General features: G+C 39.5%; 1 protein-coding gene across 2 annotated transcripts in view; it reads right to left on the bottom strand.

Annotated features, from left to right (window-relative positions):
- Positions 1-26,619, bottom strand: part of ARHGAP31 (Rho GTPase activating protein 31) — an 870,295-nt gene that overhangs the window by 37,597 nt on the left and 806,079 nt on the right. For both annotated transcript variants that reach the window (XM_044073118.1, XM_044073119.1), the window contains exons 9-10: positions 11,222-11,281; positions 8,196-8,810 (exon numbers count right to left, since the gene is read on the bottom strand). In XM_044073118.1, the coding sequence (XP_043929053.1) occupies positions 8,196-8,810; positions 11,222-11,281 (675 nt within the window). The remainder of the gene's footprint in view (positions 1-8,195; positions 8,811-11,221; positions 11,282-26,619) is intronic.

The following is a 26,619-nucleotide window of genomic DNA, read 5'->3' on the forward strand; positions in this document are numbered from 1 at the left end:
ACATAATCATGCAAGTAAGGACATATTTTAAAGATAGACACTGCTGATACATCTGAGTATCATTTTTCTGACAGTACACACTATAAAACCAATATCACAGTGGCTGATGAGCTCTAACTCCCCCAAGGCAACAACATTACCTTAATCAGAAAGCAAAAACTGATCACTCTCTGGAGCTTTCTTTAAAAAGGACAGCCGGACAAAGTTCCTGTGCTATCATTAGGAGAAAATGAAGAGAGTATAAATCCAGCAGAAAATAAATAAATAAATGAATAAATAAATAAATAAACAATATACACCAAAAAGAACAGCTCTCTTAGTTTGTCTGTACCTCCGTGCCAGGTGGATTCAAATTTCACTGAAAGCATCTATAGCACATGATAGAGTGTAGAAAAATAATAGTATAACTTTTCTGGCAACAAATGCTAGAAGATTAACGCTTCACTGCCAGAGGAACATTAGCTTCCTCTGAGTTAGCTACATTACCTTAGCCAGAAAGTAAAATCAAATACCTGTGAGTGATCTCAGTGATGTTCACTACTGAATACTTTAAGAAGTTGATAGAGCCTTATTTTTTGCTGCAGCCCATATAATTCTAGAATGAGTACAGCTATTAAGGGACAGACAAGTGCTGTTCAAACATACAGAAAGACCAGTTAATTAGATTTAAGTTAATGCCTCTTATTAAACCTTTTTGAAAAAAGCAAGACTCCTTTTCTTACTGAATCAAGCAAGGCTTCCAGTTCTAAACAGATGTCCATAGTCAAAAAAGTACACTTAGATTTTAGCATTTTCATGAGTCTGGAATAAGCAGTTTAACTCATCCCAAGGAATGAAACACTGTGGTCTGAGAAGGTCTGTTAATGTTTGAATTTCTAATTAATCAGACTTGTGCAACTATTCATTCTCATGTAGACTGAATCCTCTTTGGTGGTACTTTCTATAAATATAACCAGAAACAGCAGAGCAAAACAGGCATTCATTGTTGCTGTACCAACTACATTTTTGTAATTGTGTCTGGGAGTGTTCCTAGATCTCATGGCTTATATGGCTGTGTTTCATTTGATCAAGTAGAAAAGAGCACCGATCACAAGTATGCTGTCTTAGTAAACAGAGAGACCACAGGTTATTCACTTTCCCCCCCAAAGGCGTGTGATTTTGAATTTAGGTCATATAAATAACAAATTGTGATGGTGCAAAAATGCTTTAAGTATTAAAACATCATGGTTTCCTGCTCCGTGACCTTTTCTTTATAACTATACAATGCAATGTCATAGGTTAAACAGGCTTATAAACTACACCCTTCCATGTGTTGTAGCACCAAAATATCCATCTGATGGAACAACACATACAACAGTGAAGCTTGCATCTTTCAACACTTTAGAATCCTTTTGGGTACTGCTGTTCTGGGAGCTAGAGAGCAGCTTTATATTGAGAATGTCATCATAGGTTCATAGGTAGGTACTAGGCTATCGGCCCTAGGGTCTATACAAGCCTAGCCATAACAATTCCCTGGCTATTTCTTCCAACAAATATTTTCTGTCCTAGACCCCTGTCTAGCAGGGCTACTGATGTGATCCCCAGGGTTAATTTCCTATCTCCCATCCAATTGTCAAGGTTCCTCTTGAAGAGGGCCACTGAGGCGCGCTCTGCCTGACATGTATGGGCAGCCTATTCCAGAGTATGGGGGGTATCTGGGTCAGGAACCTATCCCTCCAGCATGTTCTGTTCATGGTGATGACAAGTTTAAGATCCCTGGAGCATGTGGTTAGGAGGTATTGGGATTTCTTTAAGTGTAGCATGTCGAACAACTCTGGGTTTGACATGGCCTTGTATGTTAGGCAGAGATCGCATCTGAGTAGGTGATATACGACAGAGTATAGCTGGAGTTTCTCTAGATGGTCAGCATAAGGCATCTGCTTTAGGCCTGTGATTCTTTTTGTGAGGTATTTCTGCAGCCTTTCTAGTTGTTGCAAATGTCTTGTGAGGTACATACCAAACGGGGCATTGTATTCTATAATGGGTCTAATCAGGGATGAGTACAGAGGGACAATGACCTCCTTTTTTCTGGATGAAAAGCCCTTAGTGATGAGATGTGCCAAGTAGAAAGACTTTCTAACTCTTGTGGCTATGTGGTTATCAAAGGTGAGACCACTGTCCACCTGTGTCCCTAGGTCTTTTACCACACTTTCACTGTTTAGTGTACTGCCACCTATGTGGTAGTTCACAGGTATGTGATTTTCCCAAAGGAGACAACTATACATTTTTTGGCATTTAGCTTGAGCCCATGGCTCTAGTACCAGGCATCTGTTTCAATAAGGCCCTTTTGTAGTATATCCACATAATTTGGGGATTCAATAATGGCTCCCAGATACAGTCATCTTCATACTTTGTAAGCCAGAGTCCCTTAGTGTTGGTCTGTACTTCAGAGAAGTAGATGCCAAACAAGAGTGGTCCCAGGACAAAACCCTGTGGTACACCACTTGTCACTTGTTTCTTGCTGGATTTGGAGTTTGCTACTTTTACAGTGTGTGTTACGTCATTAAGCCAGTTTGCAACCCATCGAGTGATGTAGGGATTAATGCCCAGCTTAGTAAGTTTATCTATGATTCCAGAGTGGGGGATAGTGTCAAAAGCCTTGGCGAGGTCAGAGTAGGATGTGTGAACCACCTTACCCTCGTCCATGGCTCTGGAGAATGATTCAAAGAAGTTGATCAGGTTCAGGAGGCAAGATCGGCTGTTCACGAATTCAAACTGGGTGGGGTACAGTGTTTGAAGGTTGCCAATGTCTTTGTTTATAAGTTCCATGATAATATGTTCCATGGCTTTGCAGATCAGGCTCATCAGACTGATAGGATGGTAGTTCCCGGGATCCAAAGTGGATCCCCCCTTGTGGAGTGGGATGACTGTAGCTGTGTGCCACTCTGTGGTCACGAAGCCTGAGGTGAGGCTATGATTAAACATGACACAAGGGTGAGGTGCCAGTTCATTTTGTAATTCATGCAGTACAGAGCCCGGCATCTATCATGGCTTACTGGTAAATCCCTTTGTCTATGATGTGCAGGGTCCTTGGTTTGAGCCTTGTAAGAGGTGTTTATTTTTGACCCAGAGACTCTCTTCAAGAGGGTCCAGGAAAGTAAATAATGTGGGAAGAAATAGCCAGGGAATTGTTATGGGCTGATAGCCTAGTACCAACCTATGAACCTATGAACCTATGAACCTATGTTGTCTGGTCCCATGGATGCTATATTCTTGGCTTTGGAGAGTGCATTTTTACCTGAGTGGCCATGATTACTGGAATTTGGCATTCTTTCAGTATTGAGATGGGCCCTATAGGAGGTGAGAAGGGGGGTGATGTTGGCACTGAATCGATCTGCCAGGATATTGGCAGTATCCTTGGGATCAGTATATCTAGTGACATTCTGCTGTAGCTCAGAGCAGATCTGAGTGCTGCCATTTTGATTCCTGACATGGCTACATAATGCCTTGTGGTTGTCTTTGGAATCTTTGGCAATTTTGTTTTAATAACTAGCTTTGGAAGATTTTTTGAGGGATCTCAGCTTTCTACTGAGGATGGTGAGGGAGTTTTTTGAATCCTGGGTTCTTCCTCTTTTTTGGAACAGTTTCTTCCTTCTGTTGTACAGCTTGTTTATGGCAGGGGACCACCAGATTGACTTCCTTTTTTAGAGGACAGCATTTTGGTTCTATTTGGGATGGCTCAGTCCATGCACAAGTGGATGTGCTCGTACAGCACCTTAGTGTAGGATTCAGCAGTTGAACTTCCAGTTCTCATCTGCATGGGTGTCATGAAGTTTGTTACTTCTGATTTGAGAAGCATGAAGTTGGCTTTGGAGAAGTTTTTTACGGTGGTTTCCTTAAAGTGGGGTGGGGATGAGATGTGGATGTCAAGGGTGATTAGCTTATGGTCTGATCTGACCAACGAGGGGGTGACCACTGGTGTGGAGCATCAATCTCCCATGTTGGTAATGACCAGGTCTAGAATATTGGTACCCCTGGTGGGACTATGAATCAGTTGCTCTAGGGCGTTGGAATTTATGAATTCCAAGAACCCTTGAGCAAAGGTGTTGTTACAGGAGTAGTTTTCCCAGTTAATGGCAGGGTAGTTGAAATCACCCAGTATTAGGGTGTTTGGTTGTATCTTAATATTTTACAGTATGTTTAGAAAGGTGTAGTGAGAATTTTGGGGCATGGTGGGGGATCTGTAGCAAGCTACAATTTGTATCACAGTCTTACCTAGTGTTAGTTGCACCTGGAGAATTTCAGATGCATTGTGTTGGGCAACCTCCCTGGAGCTGAGAATATCCTTTAGTGTTTCGGTCCTGGATTGGTGGCTGCAAAGTGTCGTACAAATTATGGCCTGGTATTGCAGGGGTGCTCTCTGGAGCTTTGAACCAGGTCTCAGTTACTGCACAGATATCAATGTTCTTCATTTTTAGGAGAGCCTCAAGAGAGTGCATCTTGAGGTTTAGACTTCTAGCATTGAGTAGCATTACCTTCAGATTTTGCTTGCTTGTACCCGTTATGGTGGTAGTTTTGTCCTTTAAACCTTGCCTAAAAAAGGCACTATAGGGGTGGCAAGAGCCTTAGCCAGTAACCTGAATCCCAGGGGCAACAAGTGCAAACCATCTCTTGCAAAGCATCATGGTTTGTCGATCATGTTGTACCAGGCAGACAGATACTGGATTCCCTTTGAATTACACCAGAAGCTTTGCCAATTATTGAAGTTAATCATTTTGTCCTTATACTGTGGTATCATTCTGGGCGATGGAAGGATGCTACTCAGGGCTAGGGTCATACCTGCCTGGGTTACATGATCCGAGAGCTCTTCCATGTCTCTTTTCATGTAGTCCAGGGAGGTACATCTCAAGTCATTCACTCCAACATGTAGAATGACAGGGTCATATTTGTACCTGTTGTGGCTTGAGTGCATGCATTATGTGGTGGAGCCTGGCAGCCAACAGGCAACTAACTGTAATTTTCTCCTTGTTCAGCCTGGTGAGTAGGACATCAGTGTGCCTGGCTATAGAGTCACCTGTGACAAAAGTATTGGGTACGTTGTCTTGCCTTAGGGGCTGGTGTTGGGTGGTACACTGGTGTTGTGAGCAATGTGACGCTTTGGTTTTGTTTGGGGGTTGTGTTTGTTTACGTTTCAGATTCAGAGGTCCTTGTTGCTTGGGCAGATTAATGTTAAGAGCCTCCACATATGTGGGTTTTGTGATACTTTGTGTGGGCTTTGGTGGTGTGGGTTTTGAAGGACTATGTGTTGCTTGAGGTGTTGTGTGGATGTTAACCCTCTCCTCTTGACTGTCTAGCACAATCTTGGCTGGAGAGAGCTTTGTTTCCAGTTTGGTTATGTAAGTGCATCTCTCACAGGTTGTAGTGTTTGGTGGTAGGAGGAGAGGGTTGTCTGTGTACATGAGGCAATTGCTACATTGCCCCAGTATGCCCAAATTCACCTGGTGGACAAGAGAAATCACCGGAAGCTGACCCTTGGACATGCCTGCTTAGGTGCTTTCTTTGTGTAGTACAGGAGCTGTTTTCCCTTACTTTTTGGCAAGACACTTGCAAATGTAGGCTGTCTAGTGCCTACGACTATTTTCTCTTTATTTCTAAGGAGAGTTGAGTGCTTGTAATAAATTAAGGCTTCCTAGTGCTTTTTAGTGAGTTTTTAGAGCAAGTGCTAGTCACAGGTATACAGATTTTAGTACTACTGCTGATAAACTAGCTAGTTCTAAGGGAATACCTTAGCCGCATAGTGCGCAAAGTTGAAAGGGATAGAAATCAGCCCAAAATGGCCAATAAAATTGCAATTTCAGAGTTGGAAATCACTCCTCTAGTGTTAGATAGGCAGTAAAATGCACCCACTCTCACTGGTAAGCAGTAGGACCTCCCTCTACCACAGCAAGGTCTTGATAGCTCTGAACACTGAAACTAAAGTCCTGAAATCAGCAAAACCTGGAAACTGGACTATTCTAGTTAGAAAAGGTGGGAAATTAGCAAACAAGATAGATTTTTTTTGTTAAATCAGGTTAAACAGAGCAGTTATAAAGTAAATAAGCACAGAAAGGCACTTAAGTGTATAGCCCGAACAGTAAACTCAAAACTTTGCAAATTTAGAAATTTGAAAATTTAAACTTTTTAAATAAAGCAAGGCAAGTGCACAACTGGAAAACAACTTACAGGCAGAAATACAGTGAAATAAGTAATGAGTCTACTTTTCAAGCTTTCTGAGAAGTGTAGGTAAAAACAACCAAAATCATCAAAAATTAGAAAATTCAGCAAAAAGTACTTGCAGTTAGCACCAAAAGTCTCTCTTTTTTGTGTCTGGTTCTGTAGTAGTCACAATATAAGAAACAAAATAATCACAGTTTTTAAGTTGTCCTTTGAAAGTTACTGCTCTCAACAACAAAAGTACCATAACAGACTTCAAAAATGTTGGTTATCTTTACTTGTGAGAAAATCCAATGGAATAGTTGGCACATAGTTTGTTAACATGAGTAGTTATTAAACAGATTGATAGAGTACAGATAGTTGATGGAGGGGAAAGCTGTTTATTTGTAAAGCACCCTGTCGTATCCATGTCAGCTTCCTGAATGAACTGTAATGTGCAGCCATGGTCAGACAAGTACACTGTTGGTCCACTGCAGCTGGTGGGTTGGCCATACAGATGTGAAGACAGCAGTACTGGTTTGTCACATCAAAACAAACATTGAGGTTAATGGTAATAGAGAACATGGCATTTACATCATGGTAGGGAAAGGATGCAGTTTTCGAAATGGGGGTGCTAGGAAAGAGTTGCCAGAGTTGTTGCTTGGTCATTTAGCATTCTGGGCAGTCCCTACACTGTTGCACCCTCAACCTGAAGTTGAAAAGTTGAGCAGCAAAAAAACATCTTTTCATGTTGAAGACCAGAACACCTTTAAAACTGTAAACTGTATCTTTTTGCTAGAGTCTAATCCATAACTATTTGATAGGTTGAGACACACATTGGCAAGTGCTGCAATGTGGAGACTGACTGGCTGAAAATCTGGACTCATATGTTAAGTCAAAGAATGCCTTTTCTGAGAATATTCCCTTTTCTCTAATGTATGATGATCTGGGAGTTGAGATATGTAAGTGTGGGATGTGTGGGGGGCTTGCCTCCCACATTGCAGGTGCAGGGGGCAAATCACCCTGCAAAAAAAGAAGTGACATTCACTTTTCGTCTCCTGTTTCAGTCAGTCATTTTTTTTTTTTTTTTTGCATGTCCAGAATCAACATTTTGTGTCCGACATTTCAGTAGGGATCTATATAATCTGCTAAACGTTCATTTTGCACTGCTTAAGGATTGCTGGTATAGTGCAAGTGCAGGACTGCAGCAGCTTAACTGAATCCCACTACTACATGTACTCCTAAGCAGTAATTACTAAACATTGCCAATTTCACCCCATGAAAAGCTTGTGCTCTGGGTGACCCCCCCCCCCCTTTGCCCCATCCCTAGTAATGGTACAGTTGCTACATCAGTTCTTTTTATTTTATTTTTAAGTACTTTACTACATTTTAATGTATACTTCATACTGGATGCCAGGCTTGTAATTGAAAGACTTATAATTAACACTGTAAAGACAGAGATTTCTGTATCTTGGTGGATTTCTCTTTTTCCTCAGGATGCAGCTATCTTAAAGTTATGTTTAAGGAGCTGAGGGTGTGGAGATGTAGATCCTTACTTTGGGGGACAGGAATCCTGCCTCCCTGCAAAAGTACAATTTTACTGTTTTTATTGTTTGTAAAACTGGTTGACTTTCACTTGTTGAGGCCTTTTTTGATTATAGTTATGCAAACCGTTCATACTTTAAGTATGGAGGCCTTCATATTTTTATGTGCTGGTTACCATGGTTCATATTTTAGTTACTGGCTGATATGATGTTTGTCTTTCTTGTGTTATTACTTTGTTTTTTTTTTTTTTCATTTGTATATAGACTCTTTAGGAAATGACATAGATTTTATAACACACACAGACTTCTGACATTTGCAGTCTGTATTCCTAGCTTTTCACCCCAGAAGTCACAATTTAATTTTGAGCTGATCATTGCTACTATTTAAATATGATTGCAGTTTGTATAATCAGGAAATCTGTTAAATTTATTTAGCAGACAATGCTGCCAGATTGATACATCATGGAATCTAAAGCTTACCATTGGATTTGTCAGTAGTAAAGACAGAGGAGTTGCTTGTTGTAGTTTTACTGTCTTGCTGATCTTCAGAACTGCAAGTAGAAGCACCACACTCCAGATCATCTCGGGACGTAGCTTCCTCCTGACTACTTACAGACGACTTTTCTTTAGATGGATTCCGACAAGGAGTGCTGTTACTGTTGATAACAGCTGATACCCGTAGAGGCACCGATACAGCAAATGGCTCTGAGATGTTGAGGGCTTTCCGCTGATGCCTTGGAGATGCCTCAAGTGGAAACAAGCTGCCAGGGAAATTGGCTTTTGTGCAGCCATCACTTGATGGGTAAAACATTCTCCTTGTTTTTGGTGATGTTGGTTCACACTTGAGGTCCTCCCCTCTGAAGACTTTAAGTTGCTCAGGTAAAGGCTTTGGCTGTGGTGTCTTCATGATTGCCTTCTCCTTGATTGGATCATTTCCTCCTGCAGCTCCCTGAACTTCTTCCTGAATCCACCTGGCTTCTGCTTTACGAAACTCACAAGAGCCACCCATGCCAATGGTATTAGATTTCAGTGAGGGGATAAAGAACCCCCCTGTTGATGCTGAGTTCTTAAAATGAGAGCTTTTCTTCTCTTCTTCTGGAAAAGAGAAGTGTGACAAATTAAACTCATACTTTATTTTTTTTACTTTAGATGAGTACAGTACCAATAAAGTGCAGCTTATATGAAAAGAGACTCATAGCTTGGAAGCAGTTTCATTTTCACAGAGACTACTTAGCTCTTATGAACTAAACAAGGGCAGAGAGAAGAGAGAATGGAAAGCAATAAGAAAAATAATCACATGCAAGACAGGATAGCTCACAAATCCACATAAAAAGCAGATTCATTTTACATCACAAAGTATAATATATAAAAAAAACTCCCTAGACTAGAAGGCAGATCTTGCACACACCATTAACCAAGAAGGCTCAGTGAGAGCTTAGGAATACTTTGCAGGAAAGACCTAGCCATACAAAACTTAAGTGGCCTTCTTAATATTATGCAGTATTCAGGTAGAGAGTTCAAACAGCTCATCAGTAAAATATGGCTTACAAAGGTATTATGGAGGTTACATGAGGACTGATTATGCAGAGACAATGCAAACTGCACTCATGGCAAAGGTGAATGCAATGGAGAAATCTCCCATTCCATCAAGTGCAGCAATGTAAAAGTTGCTTATAACAGGTACGGGTGCATGTGAAACAGTTTCCCGCATGGGAAGACAAAGGTCTAAATTAAATTTTTTGTTGGATGCTATTTTAAACTGTTTTGTGATTCAAAATGGCATTTGGAGACATGGGATTTTATACCCATTTAAAAGATATAATACAACTTATCAATACATGCATGGCTAATTCCCCTAGTACTAAAGATGTCCATCAACTTTGGTAGGCAAAATCTCCACTGGTTTTAGGCTAAGGGGCTTATGGATAGTTCAGTGAGTGCATAAATACACTAAAACTGGGCTTGGTGAAATCTCGAAGGTAAATTTTTAAATTGGGGAAAGTCCTGCATGCATCCACATACCTCTGAAAAAAACATTGGTATAAAGAGACATTCTGCTTTGCTGTAATCCCGATTTGATTATGTGTTTTTTTTTTTATGCTCAATGGCAGCTGGATTATTATCTGCTGACCAGTGTCCTTCCTTGATCTGTGTACTCCTTGCCTGGCCTAACCCCCCCCCCCAAGATTAGAGGTCTACCAGCTACCTCCTGCTCTGTTTGTTTGCAGGTGGTTATTTCATCACAAGACTGAAGTACATGCAGAGATCAGTGTGTCTTGGCCCCAGCATCATGGATGCTGCCTGAGCTGCCTCAGACTTTTTACAGTGTGCCTTAACCAGATTTCTGACATGATGGATTACATCTTTGAGGGAGTTGCAATGGTGTTGTGAAGAGGCCACCATGCCTATACTGTGAGATCATGCTTGTCAGTGCTTGTCCTGCTAGCACTATTTCACCTCCATTTGTCACCAGTCTGGTTTAACCACCTGAATATATAATGTTGGTGTGCACCCGCTATATCCTCCATATCCCTGCACCCTGGTTGAGATGAGGAAGCAATGCTTCATTCCTCTCCTTCCCACCCACCATCACTAGTCTTTTCAAAGCCTGTTCATTAATTGGTACGCAGTTGCAAAGAATATTAAGTATGTATCTCCCATCAGGACAGCGCATGTCACTCAGGGGCTCCCATTAACTTCACTTCATGGATTTGAATGGCATAATACCCCTCTGTCAAACAACAGTCTGTCTGGGGCTTCTCACATTGCCATAGAACAGAGCATATGGACTTATCATTCATGTAACTGTGGTTGCTTCCTCTTTCAGTTTTCTCTGCTACACTACAAAGAATCACCTCATACATCTCCTCTCACAATAATGCCAATAAAACACACTATTACTATATGCTGAGGCAGTTTTAGCTCCTCACAGCTCTTTTTGCACCAAAATGATCTGGACAGGATACAGTATTAAACATTCAGTATAGCTGGGGTTGGTAAGGGATATATAAATATATATATTGATATATATATATATATATATATATATATATATATATATATATATATATATATATATATATATATATATATATATATTATATGAGAAATCGTGTCTGCACAGTTACTATATACTGACGGAACATCTGTTCACAAACCACATTTTTTCTTACAATAATCAATTTAGCAAATTAAGAAAAAAAGGGGTGAGGGGACTCCTTGTAACAGTACATTAGCACATATAAATACACAATGACAGATAATGAACTGTTACAATTATGTATCCATGATAGCAAATACTAAGTAAACCATGTTAGTAGTTCCTGGTTTATCTCTGAAGCCACTGCATAGTAAAGAAATGCATCTTATACTTTGTTTATTCACCTATTTACAGTGTATTGCCTTCTAACACTGTCGTTCTGATTCTGCCAGTCCTGTGCATACCTGCTTATGCTGCTTTCACTCTCTGCAGACCAATTCACAATGTCATACTAGAAGCTACGTACCTTCCACAGGCAATGAGCAGAGCGAATCCATGCTTTTTGCAGGCCGAATCATAGCTTTTTCTATAAAAAATAGAAAAATAATGTCCAGTATTAGATCGGCACACTGATCATGCATTTGAAATAGCTGTACCTATCAAAGCACACACAACAGTAATTAATAAGAGGGAACAGTATAAACATATTACACAGACATATGTGACCTATGGACATTGATGGCAAATGAGGATCAAATGGGCCACCATAGATTTGCATATTTTTTTAACTGCTGGACAAGCTACAGGTTCTAATTAACCAGCAGCTAATTTCTTATCCTCATAAGATTTACTCTATATCCGTCACACTTGTTCCCAAAGTATTACCTTAAAAATGCCTATCAAGTCAGACAATACACCTTTCTGTCAAACATGATATGTCCTGTCTCCCCTGAACTCTTTTTACAGAATATTATTGTACCTTTTTATTGCCCCATTTTTATTTTTTATGTTATTTATTTGACATTTGTTTACTGGGATAGTCCGACTGGGTCGAAGAAGCCATTTTCAGTGGAGGCCCATGGAGAAAACTCTACATACAGACAGATCACAAATTCCAGTAAAAAGATGTATTTATTTATTTATTTCCATTTGTTTACTGGAAAAGTCTGACTGGGCCTGAAATAGCCCACATTCAGTGGAGACTTGGGGAGAAAAGCTCCACAGAGTACAATACTTTAACAGTACAGTAATAGGGTATTAGTGTAAAATACATAATGTAAAATAGCAAGATTGGTTAAAAGTAGGTAGTACAATAATAAATAAGACAAAAATCAAAAGCACTTTGGCTGGAGAAACTGATAACTAAGAAGATAAAATCGAGGCTGGCATATGAATACAGGAGAAGTTGGAGTATTAGGGAGGGACTATGTTAAGAGAGGAATAAGGGAAGAGAGAGATAAGTGAAGGAAAATAGAGTCTGCTTGTATGGTGCAGTTAGCCAGGATGAATGCAGGAACAAAGCCAAGGGTTGTTAAAAATTTCCCTAAGTAGATATTTGAATTTGGTAGTGTTGCTAGTGTTAAGTATATTTTGAGGTGTGTCTTTCCAAGCTTTAGCTATTCTGTATGAATACAAGGAACCCCTGTAGAAATTAGTTGACTTAATGACCTTCAGACATAATTTATTAGAAGAATTTAAGATTCCACTGCTGGAGAGTGGCTGCACTAGGTTGCTAATTGATGGACAGTTGTCGGGGTGATACAGGGTGGAATGGGTTAGAATTAGTTGTTTAAAGGTTAAAAGATTGGGAAGTTCCATCCAGTTGAGTTGGTGTAGTACTTTACAGTGATGTGTTCCTGCTGGTTGGTTGGAAGCAAATATGGCTACTTTATAATAGCAGGATTCTAGTTTATTTAATCACAATTTCTTAAATTAATGAAAATGGATGAGGCACATAAGAAAGTTGATAGAAGGTGATAGCTTGTCTAGTGGAATCAGTCAGAAAGGGCTTTATTCTATATAGAGAACCTAGCTTGAAATGAACTTTCTTGATGACAAGAACTAAATGTTTATCAAAGTTAAGATCTTTGTATATGGTGATCCCCTAATAGCTTTGTATGATCAACTGGTTGAATTATGGTATTGTTTGATTTTTTTGCTACTGGAGAAAGGCATTAGTTTGTTTTATTAGGATTAAGAATCAGTTGTGTGTTGGAAATGTATTTTTCAATGTCCAGAAAGGATTGTTGTTTTCTTTTAAGAAGAGCAGGAAGGGTTGAAGCAGAGCATACGAGGTTGGAGTCATTGGGTTATTGAACTATTGTAGTATGTTGGGTGGCTGTACATAGATTGTTTGTGAATATGGTGAAGAGGAGAGGACCAAGACTAGACCGTTGGGGAACACCAATAGAGACAGGTATGAGTGAAGAGAGTTCATTTTGCCATTTAACTGCCTGTTGACGATTAGGTAGGTAGCTAGAGAAAGTAGTACAGTTGTGTACACTTACCATAAATGTAGATGTTCGAGTGTACTCACTGTTGCAGTCATTACATTTGGGTTATCTGCTTGCAGTAGCCCTCAGTCGGCCTGATTAACAAAGTCTTGGGTCCTGCGTCGGTTGCTGTCCCTTCTTCCATGACGTCAGGTCTTCAGGGGTATAAAACATGCAGCCAACTCCATTACATCAGTTTTTCTTGCCCCAGATGTCAGGTGCCCCCCTAATGGGAAGCAATTAAATCTATAATACAAGTATATACCGCCAACAAAAAAGCAAATACACCAAAAAGCTTTTTGAGCATAGTAAGTGAGAGTAGAGGTATAGCCAAAAAAAGAAAGGTGGCTGGAGGGAGGGTAGCCAGGACTGCAACAGTGAATACACTCAAACATCTACATTTATGGTAAGTGTACACAGCTGTACTATGTCTTCATGTTTCACTGTTGTAGTCATTACATTTGGGTAGATTCCCAAAGCTAAGTTTGGGAGGAGGAATTTAAATAGAATAAGGACCAGCTATAAGGCTCCGCAAGACTACAGTGGAAAAACCAGCTCTGGATTTAGAGAAAATTGGCAAATGTTAATGCTTGGTGAAAGTATGTACAGAACTCCAGGTAGCAGCTTCTAGGAAACTGAGACATATATTAGGTTAGACATTGGGGTTAACACTTGTTTTTAATGTTCTTTTAACTGACACAATTTAATGTCTCCATCTATGACAATACTTCATAAAACATCCATTTTATATTTGGTGTTTTACATTTTAACTCACTGTTTTAATGCTATATCTGCAACATCATATTTTATTTGTGGTCACTTCCAGGTATATTTAGGTCAACCTACTGTTAAAATTATTAGTTGGATTTTTTAGACGGATGTTCAGATCAAAGTATTGATTATTTTTGGGTTTCATTTGGACATTTGTTTTATTTGCATTCTATTTTTGTTTTATTTGAGTATGCAGTTATTTATATGGGATTTTAATGTGGTATATTTCTTTAAATTTTTAAAATTTTAATTGATCCCTTATTAAGGGATTATTATTTAAGGCTGAGTTTTCTTCTCTATGTGTCTATACGTGATTTTTTTCTGAGGAAGTCCCCTATTATTGAGGGAAGAAATCACTTAATATTGTATACTACTACTGTCTACAATTCAAAACATTGTGTGATTTTAGCTGTTCTTGTGGCTGGCTTCCACTCCTATGAATTGTTCTGGAGTTTTGTACTTTTATCCTGCGGAGCTTCTAGGATGTCCTTTGTAGGGACGCCCCTGAGGAAGGCTGTAGAGGTAGATGCAGCCCTGGTTGAATGGGGTCTGATGCCCTGTGGGATAGGTTTTCTATGGTGCTTATAGCAGAAATGAATGCAGTGGCCTATCCATTTTGAAATGGTTTGCTTTGAAATAGCTTTCTCCTCTGTCCCTGCAGCAAATGCCACCAGCAGTTGTTCAGATTTCCTTTGAGGTTTAGTCCTGTCCAAGTAGAATCTAAGTTGTCTGTGCACATCTAAGGAGTGCAGTATCCATTCTCCTTTGTTCTGTGGGTTAGGAAAGAAGGTAGGCAAATGAATAGACTGATTAAGAGCCACACTGGATACCACCTTGGGCATGAAGGAGGGATTGGTTCTGAGGGACACCCTGTCTGCATGAAAGATGATGAAAGGCTCCACTGCTATATGGGCTTGTAATTCAGATACCCTTCTTGCAGAAGTGATTGCTAAAAGAAAAGCTGTTTTCCAGGAAAGGAATTTTAAATCTGCAGTAGCAGCTGGCTCGAAAGGAGGAAGAGTGAGTTTCTCCTAGACAAAGTTAAGGTCCCAGGCTGGAGTTGGAGCTCTCCTGGGTGGCCTTATATTTTGGCTCCTCTGTGGAACTGCTTGAGCAGTGGATGAGAGAAGAGGAGAGGCTCTGTGCTATAATGAGCTGAAATGATTGCGGCATGAATTTTGATGGAGGAAAAGGACAAGCCCTTATGGAGCATCTCAGTCAAATATTGTAGAATCTGAGGTAAATTGGGCACTGCTGTGCTCATCCCTTGAGATTGGTTCCAGGTACAAAATGTTTTCCATTTTGCAGCATAAGATTTTCTAGTATGAGGCCTCCTAGCCTCTAAAATGATATCCATCACTGATTTACTGAGGGGTGGTAAAGGAGAGATTAGGTAATTAGCCAGGTTGCTAGGTTCAGGATTTCCAGCTGAGGGTGCTGAATCTGGTTCTCCTGCTGAGACAACAGGGAAGGAGTCTGAGGCAGGTGCCATGGGGCCAAGCATGACACACTGCACAGGAGAGGGTACCAGTGTTAGCGTGGCCAGTCTAGTGCAATTAAAATCGTCCTTGGCTTGTCTGTTTAATCTTTAGTAGAGTAGAGGCAGAGGAGGAAAGGCATACACTGATAGGCTTTTCCAGCTGAAAGATAGAGCATCCACTTTCCAAGCTAGTTTGTGGGGAATCCTTGTGCAAAATTTGTCCAGTTGATGGTTCTGGGGAGAGGCAAACAGGTATATAGCTGGGACCCCCCCATTTGCTTGTCAACATGTTAAAAATCCTTGGTTCCAGTTTCCACTCATGTGGGTCTATGAGGTTTATGCTTAGTCCATCTGGCAGTGTATTTAGTTTTCCTGGCAGGAATTGAGCTTGTAGATTCACTTGGTAGATCAAGGCTGTGATCCACAATGCCATGGCTAGTCTGCAGAGGGGGTAAGAGTGTGTACCCCCCTGCTTGTTTATGTACCACATGACTGTGGTGTTGTCCGTCTTTACCATTATTTGTCCTGGAAGAATGTGGTCCTTGAAGGCTGTCACAGCATTCTGTACAGCTAACATTTCCTTTTGATTGATGTGTAGGTGCATTTGACTTGGGTTCCATTTGCCCTGAATGCACTTCACTGCCAGGTGAGCCCCCACTGCATAGTTTGATGCATCTGTTGTTAAGGTTTGGGTGGCAGGGGGGCAGTGTGAATGGTAGTCCCCTGTTTTGGTGGCAGGCCTCTGCCCACCAAAGGAACTCTAGGCATAGGCAAGGTATGATAGGAATCATTGCGTCTAGATCCTGTGAATGTTGACACAATAAGCTTTTGAGATACCATTACAGTTTCCTCATATGCAGCCTTGCATATGGAATTAGAAGAATGCAGGAGGCCATGAACCCAAAGGCTTGCAGTATTTGCCTTGCTGATAACTTTGTTTTTGTGGCCACTTGTTTGAAGTAGGTTGTCAAAAGAATCCATTTCTCTGGCGTGAGGAAAGCCATCTGAGAAGTTGTATTCAAGCTTTCTCCCAGGAATATAATTTGTTTACAGGGTACCAGGTGTGATTTCTTTTCATTTATGGTGTACCCCAGACAAGTCAGTACCCTTTGAACAAAGGCCAGATGATTCAAAAGTATGTCCTGGCTTTCTGCCTGAATTAGACAACTGTCCAGGTATGGGTATATTTGAATATTTCTTTGTCTGCAAAATGCAATCACTGGAGCTAGGCACTTTGTGAATATCCTGAGCTCAGTAGATAAGCCAAAGGGCAGTGCAGAGAACTGATAATGAACGTAGCCTGCTTTGAAGTGTAGGTATCTTCTGCAAGACTCCCTGATAGGGATGTGCAGGTATGCTTCTTTTAAGTCTAGTGTTGCCAACCATTCATCTTTGCCTAGCATAGGAAGCAGCTGGTGAAGAGTCAGCATCTTGAATTTTGGAATCACCAGAAAAGTATTTAGAGTAGAAAGGTCCAGGATAGGACGCCATTTATTGTCTTTTCTGGTTACCAGAAAAAGTCTCGAATAGAAACCTTGTCCCTTTTCCTCTTCTGGTACCAACTGAATAGCCCCCATGCTTAAGAGAAAGAGTACTTGATTTTGGGCCTCTGCCCACTGATTTGGGGGTAGCTCTGGCCACCTGCTTGGTGTTGGTAAGGTATGGAAGTGAAATCTGTATCCTTGGGACACTATATTTAAAACCCATTTGTCCTGGGTAATGAGTTCCCAGTTTTTGGCCTGCAGACCGATCTTTCCGCCTAAAGGAGCATTTAGTTGGGAAGTGCTTGGAAGTTTTAAAAGCAAGTCATTGAGACAGTTTTCCATAGGTGGGAGTCTTACTACTCCCTGATTTGGGTGTGGAAACCCCCACTGCTTATTCTTATGTGTCCACTGGGACTGAAACCTGGGGTTTCTGCTGTGTCTGGGTTTGGCTTGAGAAGACGTGGAAGGGGCTGGAAAGGACCAATTCTTAGAGGGTCAGGGCCTACTAAATCTAGGAGGCTGAACTTGTAAGAAATCTTTAACAATTTGCATAGATTTAGCTTTATCTTCCATCTTTTTAAGAACTTCCTCAGCCTTGTTGCCAAACAGGTGGTCCTGATTTAAGGGAGCATCCAGCAATTTAACTTTAACATGATTAGGCAAAGATTGCCCCTTAAGCCAAGCATGGCTTCTGAGCACAGACCCAGTAACCCATGAACCTATGAACAGCAGCCCTGCAAGAGGCCTCTAATGAATCAAACCCACATTGTAAAGAATGTTTTCCAACCTGTTCAGCAGAATGCATTAAATCCTGTAATTCTTTATTTTCTGCAGTCAGGAATCAACATCATTTTCTGTTTAAGCAATCCAATAACATGTTGCTGATACTTTAACATATGAAACTGGCAGTTTAAAGCCCTAATGGCCAAGGTTGCAGAAGTATAAACCTTCTTACCCCATCTATCCAGTGCCCTGGAGTCTCTATCAGAAGGGGTAGGATTTTTAGCAGTAGAAGTCTTAATGCCCTTGGATCCCTCTGAAATAGTCTCTGGAACCGCAATAGAATTTTTAAAAAGGAACTTGTGTAAATCAGGAACCTTGTAATATCTGTCAGGTTTTCTGGGAGCAGGAGGCAAAGAATCAGGGGCCAAATTAGATTCTGAAAAAGCATCACCAATGTCTAGTACAGGAGGAATAGCTAAAGGCCTATGATGAGGCAGGAGTAAGAAATCCCTAAGCCTCTTTTTTGAATCAGAAAAATCCTGGCTTTCCCAGTGGAAATGCTCCCTTAGAGTATGTAACGTTTCACCAAAAGAAAAATCCTTTGGAGGGGAAGCAGAGGGAATAGAGTCCTCTGCATCAGAATCCTTATAAGTAGATAAGGGCAAATCCAGATCATCAAAAGAATCAGAAAAATCAGAATCCTGGTCAGAAGATTCATAAACAACTTCAGTCCTAGGTCTCTTAGAAGGGGGAGGTTGGCTTCCCCTGATTAGAGTTATAAGATCTTCAGCCATTTTTATCATTTGTTTTTTTGGACATAGAGGTCTGAGCATGCGGCCTGGGCATCGGTTTTCTAGGCATGGTTCGAGATTTAGGCCTAAATGAAGAAGGAGGTGTCAGTTTAAAATGCAAGTCTGTAGGCCTGAATACACTCTCAGAAGCCGGTGCCTGCACAGCGGCTCTGGACCCATCCAAGGTAGAGACATCTGCAGGTTCCATAGTTGAAGCATCTCGCAGCATACCGGACTCCAAATGGGTCTGAGTAGATGCCTGTGAATCAGAAGTAGAGGGTATCAGGGGCTGCAAAAGCACCTCACTGAGTACCGACAAACTGGTGACTGGCTTAGGAGAAGCATCATCGGCAGTTTTGGACCTTGGCGGCCTGTCTCTGTCTTTATCTTTGCGTTTTTCTGGAATCCCAGTAGTCAGATGGCTAACCAACGACATTTCTGGATAATTAAACCGAGAACCAAAATATTTAGAGGCGATAATATACCGACGACGGATAGTGCGCTGATTAAATAAAGCACAAAACCGACAGCAAGGTACGTCGTGGTCAGGGCCTAAGCAAGGAATACAGTACAAATGAAAATCTTTATGAGGTATTTGCTTTCAAGGAGTAATGCAGTCATTAACTTTTACTGACATCAGTAAGGAACAAGAAAAAGTTTCCCCAATGGGGTACTTAGCTTTAGTTGAAGACTTCGGTTCTGAAACTCAAAAACAAAAATTTCATGAGTCGGCCGATGGGCACTTATGAACTGCTTCTGCTTCGGGCTCCGCACGGCAAGAAAGACTGTTGTAATGGCATCGGCTGCATGTTTTATACCCCTGATGACCTGACATCATGGAAGAAGGGACAGCAACCGACACAGGACCCAAGACTTTGTTAATCAGGCTGACTGAGGACTACTGCAAGCAGATAACCCAAATGTAATGACTGCAACAGTGAAACACAAAGAACATCCAAGTGAGGGTTGACTGAGAGAGGTTAAGGGAAGCTAGCTCAATGGGTTTTTCATGGAAAACAGTATCAAATGCCTTTGATAAGATGAGAAATATAAATGAGGTGAGTAGACCATTGTTTCTATGTTGGTTGGCAGTGTTAATGAAACTGACAAGAGCTGTTGTTATAATATGTTTATGACAGAAGCCATGTTGGGAAGACGATATGAGGTTATTTTTGAGGAGGTGGTCAAGTAGTTGGGCGTAAATACATTTTTCAAGGATTTTTGCTATGGGGAGAAGATGCAACTGGTCTGTAATTGGAAAGCTCTGTAGAAGAGCTACCTTTATGTAAAGGTAGGGTCTATATTACATTATCGAAATTCCAAAATATTGAACACCATAAGCTCAACCTTGGAATTTCGAAATGTGATATACCCAAACGCTCAGAACAGCGAATTATTTCCAAGGGAAAAAATTTGCTGTTCCAAGAAAACACACACACACAGCACAAGCACACCAAAATACATAATCCACACATACACACTTCACAAAACCCTAAACTAAACCGTACATACACTACTAGCTATCCACTTATCTTAACCCAACCCTAACCCTAACGTCCCTAACTAATGCACACTCACCTTACATGCTCCCTAACCCTAAGGTCTCTAACTAACCTACAATCACCTTACCTGCTCCCTAACCCTAAGGTCCCTAACTATCGCACACTCACCTTACCTGCTCCCTAACCTTAAGATCCCTAACTATCGCACACTCACCTTACCTGCTCCCTAACCCTAAGGTCCCTAACTATCACACACTCACCTTACCTAGGTCCATTTTCACACTTACCTTAACCCGGTCCATCACCTTTACACCACAGAAGAGGAAATAGCCTAGCCGCAGAAACTGCCCACTGAATACTTTCCCTAGGAAAATATTCAGTGTTCTGCAGCTTCGCTATTTCAAGCGTTTGCTGAATAGGGGTTGATATTAGAACATTCGATGTTTTAACACTTCGATGTTCTAATATAGACCCGTAAAGGTATCACATGGGACACTTTCCATAGTTTAGGCACATATTGTTGGATTGTTGCCTATTGTTGGATAGGCACATATTGAATGGATATGGGGTATGCAATAATGCCAGCAGCAAGTTTGAGGTACTCATTGGGCAATTGGTCAGTAGCAGTGGAAGAGTTTTTAAGTATGGATAGGAGTGTTTTTATGTAATGTGTTTGTATAGACTGAAATTGGAAGGAATTGGGATTATTTTCTGATTTGCGGGTATTGATAGATAAGAATTAATATCCTTTTTTACTAGGGATAGTATGGAGCTACTGAAGTGGTTGTTAAATTGAGAAGCTGTGTTTATCAGAGGAGTTTGTTTTTATTGGGCTTGGGGTAGTAGATTGACGTGGTCTGAGCAGTTGATTTATGGCTCCCATACAACATAGTCAGCAACATATTTACAAAGTACAACTAATTAGTACCTTAAAAACATACACGTGATTAACATAATAGTTTTCAATACAGTAGTTTTTGTGAAGGATATGAGCAGTAATCAACAACATGTAGATAGGAACATTTCCTTCTCATACAACTCATCTTTTTAAAGATAGCGGTCTTTTAAACTTAATTAATTTCCCTTGGGATATTTCCACATTTCTCTGACTCCCCTCCATCTCCCTACTTCAAGACTACTCAGCTATTCTACTACACCTTAATATGACTTCTTGTTCAAAGCATGCACAATTCTGTTGCCACTGTGACACAAGGGAAATACCACCACTCCAGCTAGACTGAATTTTTCAAATACCTATATGTCAGTTAAGGATATTAATATGATTTATATAGAAATGCAACAAAAGTAGACACTGCCAGCCCAGCTATCTAGAATGTTGTAAATAGTTATATGCCATTTGTGAATAACAGCATGATGCAATTGCTTGTGTTACCAAATGTATTAGAACTATATGTTATGTCTATATTAAACTACTGGTACAGAAGTGTGTGCTGAACAGGGTTTGTACAGTACTGAGCTTCAAGGATGTATCCACAGTGTACCCTACTGGAAATTAACAGAAATGTATATAAATTATATACCTGTGCAAATGTATGTTTTAATAGTAGAAACTGGAACATACAGAGTTAACTTGCAAAACTTCAAGAAAATAAGTTGAAATTAAATTGTTTTACGATAGTGTTATAAAAGTTAGTTTCAATGCAGCAAGGAGACAGGATGTCTAGAACTAAGGTGCCTTCTGCATTGTTTTATAAGTGTTTATTGTTTTATGTCTTCTAGCAACTGCAAGCATCTGAAGGCTATGTATTTTTCACACAGAGATGTTAAATGTTGGACACTGGAAGTTTAGCCTGGGAACTGAAGATGGGTGAGAAAAAGTGATGTCATCCAAGCTAATGCAGCAGTAATATTTGATATTAATTTAAGAACTCTCTCAGAGAGAGACTGTGTATTTTGTATTTTGTCTTGGACCTAGCAAGAACATCCACTCATCATCACTATTTGCACTTGCCTTACTGTAAGCAAGATTTAGGGCCTAGAAACTCTTTTAGATATAGATAGGAATATAGTAAAGATTAGTTTAGATGTTTTCTGTATTTATTTGAGACTGTCCTGCAATGCTGTTTTAAAATATTTCCTGTGATTTTGAACTCTGAAGTAACTGTTTGTATACTGAGTATTGTCTTGTTCATTTATTATTTATTATTAAATATATTTAAACCTATCTTTGTGGTTGACATTTGTGAGACATATTTAAGCTATTAGGGTACTTGCATATCTATTTGGTGACATTGTACAGGACACTTGTAAATAGCCTTGCTTGGTGAGACTACCATTTGGATTATTAGTAACATTACACAGTAGGATTGGACACCCTTTGTTAAGGGCCTTAAGTAGCTGATAAAGGGTTGACTGTTGGCAGCTGGAACTATCTTGTAGTCTGGGCAAAAGGGGGCAGAGCTGGTAAGCCTGTGCCAACCTACCCCAGGTGTGTGTGTGTGTGTGCTTGTATATAAATCAAATCTCAAAGTGTGTGTGTGTGTGTGTGTGTGTGTGTGTGTGTGTGTGTGTGTGTGTGTGTGTGTGTGTGTGTGTGTGTGTGTGTCAGCTACTTGGGCAGGACACAAAGCACTGGTTGGACAGAGAGGATGCTGGAGGTCTTAGTGTGGCCTCTAGGCTGAGATCTCACCCCTATAGCTGTGCAAGTTGGGAGTATTATTGGGGATCTGGAGAAAGAGGGAGAAACCAGCCCAGACTGACTGTGATCTCTGTGTGGTCTTAAGCAAAATTGCAATGTACTGTATGGGTACCTGTCATCCTCCCACTGTGTACTTCCCCCACTGTTGTCAGTGGTGAGGATTGAGGGTCCTTGATTACTGGGCCAGTAATGGGGTGTCACAGCCACCATCTGAAATATCACTATTAGATCTATGAAATGGCAGAGAAGATAGTTATAGCTCACCAAATAAACCAATAAAGACTATTTTCCACTTTAGTTCATATTGTTGTTTTCATTCCTTTGTTGTATTCACTTCTGAGGTTTTATATCCCAGACAAATTACTCTGCATGTTTTTCCATTGACTTTACCTCCCACGTGTTAGACTATTTTTGAAACATTGCCAATGATCTTTCTTGTTTTTATACTCTTATCTGTAGCAGTCTGCTTTGCTGCTTTACATAGTTTGTTTTTAGCTGTGTGATCACTTTGAAGTCTGATTGTCCACTTGTTCAAACATGGGTTTGTACCAGGTTTTTTGGTTTCCTCGCACATCTCAAAAAATTACTATTAGGTGAAACAGCAATCTTAAAAGTTGCATATATATATACATACACATTTTATATATGAGCAAGTGTATCTCATAATGGATTGTAATCCTGATTACATTAATTGTTAATCCTGATTAAGATCTCTGCTCATGCTAATAGCTTGCCTAGATTGGATTTGTCTTATCAGGAAGCTAAATACAGTAAAGACAGTACTAAAATCAGAGTGAATGAATGAAAATTAAAGAATGAATTAACTCTTGTATTCATTTTCCAGACATTCTGCAATGTTCATTACAAAGATTATGAAAATAATACATTAAATTTTGACGTGTGCATCTTACTGGAATTCATACATTCTGGATGGAATTATTTTTACTATTACTATCTTTATCTTGCTGTTTAGTAAAAGATTTATCCACACCATCACTATAGGACTTACACAAAAGTTACCTAATTTGCTCACTAACATTTGCATAGCACAGTGTCTGATGCATTATTAAAGCCTTAGCAGGCTTAAAACAGAATCACACCCTTCTCCTCTGTTACATTTAGAACTATTAATATAAATGAATGAGATAAAAATAAATAGGATATACAACTGTGTAGCTAAACTAATAATGGATAAAGTGTTACCACTAATATGTAGAGTAACAAAGGTGAGAAAGGGAGCGCATAGAATGTTACAATGGAAGTATCAACTAGACAAAAGTATAAAGCAATTAAGGCAATAAGTATCTCTATTAGAAGAATACAGAAAATGGAAAAGCCATAGAAATATAGATTTGGTAAAAGCAACATACAAAATATCAGTATAAACAAAAAAAAACTTAGTATGGAAATAAACATAAAGGAAAATACAAAATAAGCAACTCTTGATGATCCAAAAAGGTTTTAACGAAAACTGGGAAACAAAGCAAAAGTAATACAATGCCACCAAAAAAGAACTAGCAGGTACATTTTGGAGAATTATTTTTGAAGACCCATTGAACATTGCAAAGTTGTGGAACAGATAGAAGTTAAAAGAAATATGAAAAAGCTCTAATACAAAGAATATCAAATGGGATGAAGTAACAGAAAGAGAAATTCAGACAAATTCAGACAAAATTAAGAAAAGCTCCTGAATGGAAGACCCCAGGCCCAGATGTAGTATCAAACTTTTGGCTAAAGATATTAACATATTTACACAATGATTTAGTCCTGAGTAAGAATTAAGAATATGTATATTCCAGACAGACACCGACATGGTTAACAGCAAGAAAAACAATCCTCCTTATGCGTGAACTTGCAAGCCATCCTAAAATTATAAAAAAGATAAAAGGTTTTATATAAATACTTTTGTAATGTTTTAAAAATAATATTTCTTTAAGCTTTTAGAAGTTGGTCAAGTAGTGAAAAAAGTCACAAGTGATTGTCAATAACTAAAATTACCCTAGTAGTGACTGTGCTTTGCTGTTGATGTGAAATTTTAATTTTTTATTATTAAACACTGCTATACAAAGAACTTTCCAATTTAGCTGTGTATGATGAATCCAGCCAATGTACTATAAGCCTGAAAATCGATGCCATGGAATAAGATTTGATGTCAGGAAAAAAAGTTTTTCAAGCTTCCAGGTTTGTCTTATCGCCATGGACTACAACAATCAACTCTGTATTCTGTATCTTATTACTTTTTGGAGGATATATAATATAAAAAGCAGTAAAGGGCTCTTTACTATCTGAAATCCTTTGATTAAATTTGCGCTGGACAAATTTCCCCTAGTAGTATAAATATCACTTCAACTGTCCCCTGAAAAGAGGCTACTAGGCTAGTAGGACTAACCCAGTCAACAAAGGATGGATAAATCAATCAATCCACCTGAACACAAGGTGACACTCAGCTTTATTAAAAGTAAATATTAAATAATTAGTGAAACCTGATATTTTGATTCCAAAGACTCTCACACATATGGAATGAACTCTCTGTCTCAATTAAATTAAGCCAAAAATTCATAACTTCAGGTAGTACATAAACATACACAAGTCCCAACATGGCATATGGGACTACAAGGACTGTTATGGCTAACAAACATTTAACTTCAAGAAGGCCATTTTTAGGTCTTCAGCTTTGGGCCAATTGGGTGCCAGTTTGGGGAAGCTGCCCAGGTACCAACTTGAGATAGTTATGCCTCTGAGTTTTGTCATATGACATTAGAATTATTCTCATTTTGTGACTGTCGACAAGTTATGCCCATGTTTAAAAGTACACAATGACTTTAGGACTTTCTCAATATCATAACAGAGTTTCTTCTAACAGAGCCTTTTTTCATATAATTCTTGTTGCACAATTGTTGTCATGCTATATGACATTTTTAAACTTAGTATCTAACTGTCACTTACTTGGCATGCAACAATGTTTCAATCAAAATAATCTGCAATATATAAATTTAGATTCTGTTAGGATAAATAGGGATAAACATTCTGTTAAGTGACATATGAAATATTGTGTGCTGTAGATTTCTAAAACTACCTAAACTGGATAAAAATAAACTACATAAACATAAATAAACTATAACACCAACAAATCTCATTTCTGTTTAATATCAATCCTCCCAATTTTGGGTAAATGTCTTGAAAAGATAATCTACACCCAACTATCTCTATGTATATCCAGCAGTACCACCTGCTCTTCTCCAAACAACATGTATTCTGGCCTGGATGAAGTACTATGACAGCAATTTGGGCACTAAATGATAAGATGTTGCTAAACTTTGATAGTGGCCTCCTTACAGGTGCCCTATTTATAGACTTGACAAAGGCATTTGACCTCAGTGACCACTATCCTTCTCCAAAACTAATTAAAATTAGTATCATTCCAGACACTGGTCCCTGGTTTAAAAACTTCTTCAATGACAGACAATAAAGAGTTAAAAGAGCAGCCTCTCAATCAGAACTTGCAACCATCACCAAAGGTGTACTGCAAGGATTCATTCTTCTCCATATGCATTAGCAAACTTTCTTGTGACATCCCCCATCTCCCACTTATCCTCTTTGCTGATAACATGATCATTTACCCATCAGGCCACTCTCACACCAACATTCATTGTTAATTCCAGTCAGGCTTACATGAGCTCCACTGTTGGCTCATAAACCATAAACTACTTCTCAACCCCACCAAGACCAAACCTATGCTTTCTGAAACTCCACACCACAGAAAATGCACCAAGCACCAGACTCTTTAATCGCATTTCAGCTACACAAACATACCACAGAGACAACTTTTGCCCTCAAATACCTAGGACTATGGCTTTATCAGTCATTAACCTTCCATTTCCACATAGTCAAAGTGAGAGCCAAAATAAACTACCTCTTCTTCGGATCAAAAAGAACTCCCCTTTTCTATCAGGGTCTATATTAGATCACCAAACGCTTAAAAAAGTGAACAGTGATTGATCGACCTTATGTAAGCGAAAGCT

Source organism: Protopterus annectens, chromosome 5.part1 (assembly GCF_019279795.1).
Source record: "Protopterus annectens isolate FY-2018-M chromosome 5.part1, PAN1.0, whole genome shotgun sequence".
Classification (NCBI taxonomy): Eukaryota; Metazoa; Chordata; order Ceratodontiformes; family Protopteridae; genus Protopterus; species Protopterus annectens.